The sequence below is a fragment of the Thalassophryne amazonica genome, chromosome 15 (genome assembly GCF_902500255.1).
Source record: "Thalassophryne amazonica chromosome 15, fThaAma1.1, whole genome shotgun sequence".
Lineage (NCBI taxonomy): Eukaryota > Metazoa > Chordata > Actinopteri > Batrachoidiformes > Batrachoididae > Thalassophryne > Thalassophryne amazonica.
In genome coordinates, this window is record NC_047117.1 from 78084946 (window position 1) to 78093798 (window position 8853).

General features: G+C 40.8%; 1 protein-coding gene across 4 annotated transcripts in view; it reads left to right on the forward strand.

Annotated features, from left to right (window-relative positions):
* Positions 1-8305, forward strand: part of LOC117527115 (mucin-5AC-like) — a 73348-nt gene extending 65043 nt beyond the window's left edge. For 3 of the 4 annotated variants that reach the window (XM_034189293.1, XM_034189295.1, XM_034189294.1), the window contains 8 exons: positions 253-376; positions 480-570; positions 4687-4792; positions 4963-5036; positions 5717-5815; positions 6488-6604; positions 7009-7106; positions 7234-7447. In XM_034189293.1, the coding sequence (XP_034045184.1) occupies positions 253-376; positions 480-570; positions 4687-4792; positions 4963-5036; positions 5717-5815; positions 6488-6604; positions 7009-7106; positions 7234-7447 (923 nt within the window). Of the gene's footprint in view, positions 1-252; positions 377-479; positions 571-4686; positions 4793-4962; positions 5037-5716; positions 5816-6487; positions 6605-7008; positions 7107-7233 lie in introns of all 4 variants that reach the window. The other variant, XM_034189292.1, reaches the window with a different exon arrangement.
* The last annotated feature ends 548 nt before the right edge of the window (positions 8306-8853 follow it).

The window sequence follows — 8853 nt, forward strand, 5'->3', positions numbered from 1 at the left end:
GTGCATGCAGTCCTGTGGGTGCATCCCACTGTGAACAAATTACTCAAATAATTTGAACCAGGTTGGACCAAACTTGGTGGAATGACTTGAGACTTGACCAAAGACAGTGATGTGATTTTGCATTTATTTTATGAGCATTTTGAAATTTCTTCTATACAGATGTTTCCGACAAAAAGCTTGTTAGTAAACTGGAGTCGAGATGCCTTGGAGAGTCTAAAAATAATTTTTAGTCTCCTTCTCGTCTCTTTGCAGTCAGGTCATCTCAGTGCTGCGAGCTTCTGCAGAAGGAGAAGGAGGAGGTTTGCATCGGCTTGGAGGCGGCTTTGAAAAAGGTGGAGCAGCAGCACAAGGAGGAACTGGTGCAACTGGAGGACAGGTGTGATATTCACCTTGTGATTCTTTCCTGTTTGATACAAACACAATCCTTATGATTTGTAGGTGTTCTAATTGCATCATAATTTGGTTTGTGTGCATCACAGATTGCAGAGTTTTTACCAAACGGAATGGGACAAAGTCCACCAGACGTACCAGGAGGAGGCCGACAAATGTCGCATGTTGATGGAGCAGCAGGTCAGTGTTTTTTTATTTTATAAATTTTGTAAATCATAATGTGTAATTACTTCTTGAATTTAAGAAAACACCAGCTAGATCACAGGAACATTGCCTTAGGAATCTAAACACCGTTTATGGTGTCTTAAAGGCCACGCCCTCAGCCACAATTGAAGCCACATACTTGATTGTGATTGGCAGAGAGCAGAGGTGGGTAATCCCACCTTCAGTGAGTGAAAGTCCATCTTGTGCCCTTTAAAATGTGATTTCACTGATTAGCTCCTCCACCTGCCCGAAGAGTTGAACTAACAGGCTGCCAGAGTTACGTCTGCTGCCACCTAGTGGATAAAAATCATTTAATCTGGGCAACGAGTCGACAAAAAATCGAACACAGCTTCTGCTGTCAAAGTTAACAGGAAACAAATGCACGACCTATCTAGAAAAGACTGCACACGTGCCGCAAAAACAGTTATTAGCATTTGTAGAACAGGCAGCGGGCAACTATGGGGATCTTGGTGCGTGTGATCATAAGGATGAGGATACTCAGAGAACCTGAGACAACATCCACAGGTAAACGTCCAGCTTATTCAGTTTGCTTGTATGAGACACACATTCTGCAGCTTCACACACCAGATAAACAAAACTACTGTAGGATAACATGATCATATATAGCAGGCATGTTCTGCATTTCCCAGAATGCATTGTTGCGACACGAAAATTCTTGACCACTAGGTGACAGCACCCATAACTCGGGCAGCCTCTATTAGAGTCAGCTGGTTTGGAGGATGGATGGAACAAATATGCAGTCGAACTTTTACTCAGTGAAGCCGAGATGACCCACCTCTGGCTCACGGCGACTCGTAAAACACTCATACTGTAGCAAATTGCAAAGTCTGCATGTGATTTCAGTCTCTCTCTAACACACACACGGTCCAGCTGCTCCTAAAAAAAAAAAAAAAAAAAAAAAAAAAAAAAAAAAAAACGCGATCAACACCATGGTTATATTGTTGCACGAGCCTGATCATGATGTTAAAGCTTACAAGTTGTACTTTGATATTACACCCCCCAGAGGGAGCTGCAATCACCACTTCTCAGCTACAAGCAAAATTGAAAAACTTTTCATGGCTGAGACGGACATATCACTTTGCCTGTACTGATCTGTTGTTCTAATGGCTGTATTTTTAAGTAAGATGTTGATTTACTGTGGATAAACAAGCAGTACCACAACATTTCAAAATAAATACTTAAACACAGATTAAACTGGAGTTCTCTCTCTCTCTCTCTCTCTCTCTCTCTCTCTCTCTCTATATATATATAGATATATATATATATCTATATATATATATATATATATGATGTGAAAACACAATAAATCTTTCTTACCTGTGCTCAGACGCCAAAGCAGGGGCGAATCCAGATAGAATGGGGGCGTGGGGCAAGGATGTGCCCCCCCATAACACCCCTAGATTAAATGTCCAGTTTTGAAGCCTTTTTTGTTTACTACAACTACTAATACTACTTATAATAATAATTTGGACAAGTAAAATGTTTAGAGAGAATTTAAATGTTAGAAAGAATTCAGTAGTTACATTTATAAACAATGTAGGTTAGAAATGGCAAGTTTTACTATTACAGTGCTGTCAACAGTTAAATATGAGGTCAAGAAAGACGTCTTTATTTTACTTTTTATAAAACAAGTATTTATTTTCATTGAAATCAAGAAAGGGTGACTATAAAGTGAGTTTTGGAAAAACAGGTATCATTGTCATGTTGAGGTGGCAGAGGGTTGTTGTCGGCAGCTGGGAAAAGTAACTAAAAAAGTAACTAGTAATCTAACTTAGTTACTTTTCCAAATGAGTAATCAGTAAAGTAACTAAGTTACTTTTTCAAGGAGTAATCAGTAATTGGATTACTTTTCAAAGTAACTATATATATATATATATATATATATATATATATATATATATATATATATATATATATATTGGAAAAGTAACTAAGTTAGATTACTAGTTACTTTTTTAGTTACTTTTCCCAGCTGCCGACAACAACCCTCTGCCACCTATATATATATATATATATATATATATATATATATATATATATATATATATATATATATATATATATATATATATATATATATATATATATATATATATATATATATATATATATATATATATATATATATATATATATATACAGAGAGAGAGAGAGATCGGTTTTATGGCTCATACTGGATATCACTAATGCTGTAGATAAACTTTATTATTATTATTCTCACTCTTGAAATCGAAATTTCGGCCTCTTCCCATGCTCAAAAACTCACCAAACTTTCCAAAGTCGTCCGGCCGAATCCGAAATTTGATATTTTGGGGGCGTCGCACATGGTCGCAGAAAAATCGGGAAATAGCGCCCCCTAGAAATTTTCAAAAACCCCTCCGCATTGGGCTTTTTTCGTCGTAGCCTCACGAAATTCGGTACACATATTTACCATGCCAGGACGCAAGAAAAAGTCGCTTACTGTCATGGTGAAATATCGACAGGAAGTCGGCCATTTTGATTTTAAGTTTCGATTTTGAGCAAATTTTTGCCATTTTTGGCCATTTCCACTACTTACATTTGAACGAACTCGCCTTAGGGATTTTATCCGATCGTCTTCAAATTTGGTCAAAATCATCACAACACAATGGTGATCAAAAGTTATCAAAAGATTCTAATTAAGTCAAAAGGCGTGGCTGCTAGGGGTCGTCAAACTTTGGCGAGCTTTTCGGAGCACGCCATTTCACTTCGAACGGCTGTCACGCCCACATACTTCATCGTAGATCCTTCAAACTTGCTGGACATGAGGGCTCTGCCCTGAACGTCTACATATCTTAAGTTCCCACTTGCGCCATAGTGCCCCCCGGTGGTGACAGGAAATGTCCTATTTTTACTTTAAGAGGTCCTGATGTCGCATACTTAACCCAATCAACTTCATTCCACTTCTAAAACATGCAGAACAAATTGGTGAACGTAGGCGATGAATGCCGTGAAGTTACGAGTAACGGCGTCCGTGTGGCGGCGTGCCGAATATTGCCCATTCTCCATGAAATTACGTTCTTCATTTTGACGGCTTTAATTTTGTCACATCATCATGAAAATTGATACACAGGTCGAGCATGACAATCTCTTACAATTCATAGGGGCATCGCCCATGGGCGAGGCAAAATGCCTCAATAGCGCCCCCTTGAAACTTTCAAAAACCCCTCCACATAGGGGTTTTTTGGAATAGGGAGATGAAAATTGGGACACGTGTGATTTTCATAGATGTACAAAAAAGTCTCTTGCACCATGAGTCTACTCCAAACAGGAAGTCAGCCATTTTGAATTTTCTTCTCATTTTGGCGTGATTTCCACATGTTGTATTTGAACGAACTCCTCCTAGGGATTTTGTCCAATGCACTTCAAATTTCTTTGACAGCATCCAAAGATGATACTGAACAAAAGTTATCAAAAGCTTTTCTCTATGTTGAAGGGTGTGGCCGCTATGGTGCCGCTATTTTGACCCTTTGCCATAGAACATCAAGTCATGATAACTCCTTCATGCTTTGCCTGATTGACTTGAAACTTCACATGTATGACGGTTGGCCCCTGAACACACCCAGCCCCTCTGTTTGTACACTGAGCGCCCCCTAGTGGATGAACAATCAACATGTCATAACTCCTTGATGCATTGTGTGATTTGTTTAAAATTTTAACTGTGATGATTGGTTACCCCTGCATGCACATGCCCACATGTGGTCACAAGGGCACCCACTGGCCTGGGTAGGCGGTCACGCGGAACGAGGGCCCGTATATGACTGCTTGCAGTCCTAGTTTTACATTGTATTTTTGCTAGATGAGGATTTAGGGTCATTTCTTACATATATTTGGAGTATTAATGAAGATTAATTAGCAGGGTGAATCAGAAGTTAAATTGAGCTTTCTATGAGACAGATAACTGAAGAATACATAAAGTTTTCAAAGGCTCCTGATGCGCTCTAACAGCCTGATTGAAAAGTACAGATGAGGGAATGGATCAGTTGTCGTATCTTGGTTTTGGTAAAGTCATTTTTCCCCCCCGGCACCCTGGCGTGTATCTGCATCCTTCAGGTGGAGGAACTGAGGACCCGACAGCGAGCAGAACGGACCAATCAGGAAGAGATTCACAAGCAGAAGATGGAGTCTCTCAAAGCCCAGTACGAGACGTCCTTAAAAGGTAACGGCAAACATTTTGCAGTGCTGTAAATGGTGCCGCACGGGCTTCAACAACTAAACGGGAAACGTCACAGAACCAGCTGATTCTGAATTCTTCAAAACTCAGATTTAAAATGTCTTCTTTTTGCTGTTGATGCTCGTGTGTCTGTTCATGCTCGTGTGTCTGTTCAGAGCTGAAGATGACCCAGCGGTTAGACCTGGAGAACTTTGAACAAACAGCGAAGGACATGGAGACATCTCTATGCGTAAGTGTCAGACATTTATTGTAAACTATTCTGTAAGCTGGGTTGATGAAAATGGCTCTGCTTTTTTCAGGAAGCATTCATGAACATCAGATTGTTGATTGATCTTGGATGTATACGCAATGACCAACAGGACCCTGGGATTAGTACTACATACTCATTAAGATGCCAGGGTTTAATCACTGAGGTGTCAGCCTGTCTTTTATGTTATGGTCACTTTTTTATGTTAGAAGATGTTAACATGGCCCAAAAGAGGAGGTTCACTGGTTTTCAACTGTATCCACCAGAAGCCAAAAGTTCAGCGCTGAATAGGCAGTGTTTACAGTTACTGACGCCATCTACTACTATGAGCAACTGGTTCATCGTCATGTCCCACAGCACTCTGTAGTCACGGTTCTTGAAATGGAATAATAGCTCCACCTGGTGGTCATTTACGTGCATGTTGCAGTGAAAACGTGAAATACAATTTTTTTTCTGCAACCTTTTTGAAGCTATGAATGTTTCTGAGTGAGAAATTATGATCTAGTGAGATTCTGCGTGCTGTCGTCATGCTAAACTCATATCGTCCACACGCAAACTGGCATCACATAGTAGCTATGTCAGATGTGAAAATGGCTGCAGTTCGTGTGCAGAGCTATAAAGAAGAAAAACGTGGTTATAATTGCCATTTCTCCTCCCACCAGGAGAAAATATCTGAGCTGAAAGCGGAGAATGAGGAGCTGAATGAAAAGCTGAAAATGGAAGAGAAGCAGAGGAAGATGATTCTCAGTGACAAGAATTTGGTAAGTGTTAGAACGTAAAGTTGGTTTGATTTACAGTTGTGTAAAAGCACCCTGCAACAGAACTGTTGATTTTTTATGCTCAGTCACTGTGGGTGCAGCACTGCTGAATATGACTGCCCCCTGCAGCTGTAGAACATTACACCGGCACATGATCAAAGAGCTGCTTGTCGTAATTGGATAGTCTCATAAACACCAGCTACTGTGTGTGTGTGTGTGTGTGGGGGGGGGGGGGGGGGGGCTGTGCACCTGTTTCTTTCTGAACCCTTAAAGTTCCTTAGCTGGAATTTACCTTTTAAAACCTTGTTATAAAGATTTAAGAAAATACACTGTACTCAGTCATAAGGTGCCAGAGGGATTTATAAATAAATTTTAAAAAAGGCTCTGCACACTTATATCCATGCAAAAATGTGTTATAAAAATGAGGAAACTATTAAGTTGTGCAGCTGGTGATTGAAAAATGTGCAGATGTGATATCGGCTAAATTAACTGTATTTTTCTGTAATTACGATAATTGCACTTTAAAAATAGAAACTCACTCACTCTTTATACCAGTACACAGTAGTGTTAAAATGACTGGAGTAAAAACCCGCCTGCATCAATAAACTCTGGATCTGCTGTTCATGTTTCCATCTTTCTGCTGCACGCTCGGGATTGATGTTTTGTCATCCGCAGAAGGATTCCCACACGCTCTATCTGGAACAGGAGCTGGAAAGTCTGAAGGTCGTGCTGGAGATCAAGAACAACCAGCTGCACCAGAAGGAGAAGAAGCTGATGGAGATGGACAAACTGGTGAGCAGCAAACTATCAGTCCTCAACTGGCATCTCATAATCACACGTAATCTGGTTCCAATTAAAAATGGGTCAATAACTCATCTGCATCTTACTGAGATATAAATCAGTAAATGTCAGCAGCGTGATGAGTTGGTGTTTTTGTTTCTAAATCCAGAGCAGGTCCAGGAATTGCTTGATTGCTTGTTTCGAGGTGAAATCCAGTACACAGTCAACTCACCAAGACCTCAGACATGTTCAGCACAGTTCAGTTCTAAGTGTGGCCACTAGGGGGCCAAGTCTCTGAAACCTACTGTACGTTTGCTACTGTTCGAGGTTCGAAGTTGGTCTTGGTGACATGTTGGGGCTCAAATGGTGATTTTTAGCGCTGGAATAAGCCTAATTAAATATTTGATCTGTTGCAGGTGGAGACTAATGTGAAGCTGGAAGAGTGTCTAAAGAAAGTCCAACAAGAGAATGAGGACTACAAGGCCAGGATGGACAAACACGCTGCTCTCTCAAAGTATGTCATGTTCCCAGTGTTCATTTAAATACTGGGGTGGGTTCACGTGCACTCAGTACTCTATACATCTGCCTGACCGGAGTTATGAGCAGGCAGTAAATCATGGCGCTTCTGTCTCCCCCTGCAGGCAGCTGTCCACTGAACAGGCCATACTCCAGCAGACGCTGCAGAAAGAGTCAAAGGTCAACAAGCGCCTGTCCATGGAGAACGAGGAGCTGCTGTGGAAGCTGCACAACGGTGACCTGCTGGCGAGTCCCCGGCGTCCCTCCCCCACCTCACCCTTCGGCTCACCTCAAAACTCTGCTTCCTTCTCCACAACTGCACCTTTGTCACCCAGATAACCCCCCCCCACTCTGCTCACAGGGATGGACTCTGTTCCAAATCCGAAAGTTTCAGTCCCAGCCGTGTTGTTGGAAACTTCGTACACTATGTTTGCATCATGATTTATTTTTAAAATGAAGACTTTGCAACGGTGCACGTGCCTGTTTCTCCAACAAACATTTCTTCTTCATTTTGTGATGAAAAGTGACTGGCGCACCTCAGGGTCTGTACATAGCGCCTTCCTACGTTTATCATTGTGGTCTCTTTTTTTTTTTTTTTTTAAAGAGGCAGAGAAGAAACTATTGATGGATGTGGAATTAAACTCCTTGTAAAATGACAGCTCCTTCCTGGATTTGCATGGACCGCTGCACCTTTTCCCCTTTTAAAAGACTTTTTAAAGAGCAAAGCTCAGTTACTGATCTACTTTGGATCCCTGACGGTTGTGGATAAACTGTATAAATGGGAACAATGTTTCAGTGTTTTGGAACTATCAACCTTTTTTGACCCAGTGTTTCTCATCACAGCCTCAACCTTAATCAACTACGTGTATCTCCTCTGGATGTTAAAACAGGTCAACTTGCAGTAATGGAACCAAATATGAACTTTATTTAACCGGGTGTTGCTGATGATGGAGATGTCCTTATTTCTCAGTTTGTGTCCAAAGAAACTGAACCACTTACTGATCAACAGATCTGTTTTTTTTTTGTTTTGTTTTTTTACCCATGAAGGGTACCTGGCAGATGCTGACCTTTGGCCCCTCAGAACCACCCAAACAATGTGTGACTTTGTCCTTGAACATCTCAAGTGTACCCAGAATGCCCCAGTGTACCTGTGTTGGACACAGAATAAATACAATATCAAATACAACTCTTTCCTCCATATATTGATTTAAAGAGATTGTGGAAATTTTCAACTTCAAGGGAGTTTAATAAATACAGTATCCGTCCATTTTCAGAGATGACTGCGTAGTGCAGTGGGCTTGTGACGAGAGGATCTTCTGTTTAAATCCCCATCAGACCAGAAAAATCCTTGGGAGAAGGTCCTTAATGTCAGTGTTGCTCTTCATGTGCACTTGTATGGCAACAGTGTGAATGGGAGTCACTGTAAAGCACTTTAGAATGTGTGACTTGTCTAAAGAAAACCAGCTGTAAATGTCAGCAAATACTTTATTAAAAATAATCCTTAGTTTTAATTCTGAAAATGGAGGGATGATGTTATCCAAGTGGCTGCCATACTGCTTAATGCTGACAAATTATACTGTATTTGTTGTCTTTCCGACGCCTGATTGTTTTTTTTCTGTTCGAGATGCGGCTCCATTCAGAGATGGGTGTGGTATCTACTTCTGCAACCCTCCCGTCCTGTGCACTGGCAAAATTTCCTGTATATTCATTTTGTAAATTGTGGCAGTAGATGGCCTAAGCAGAAG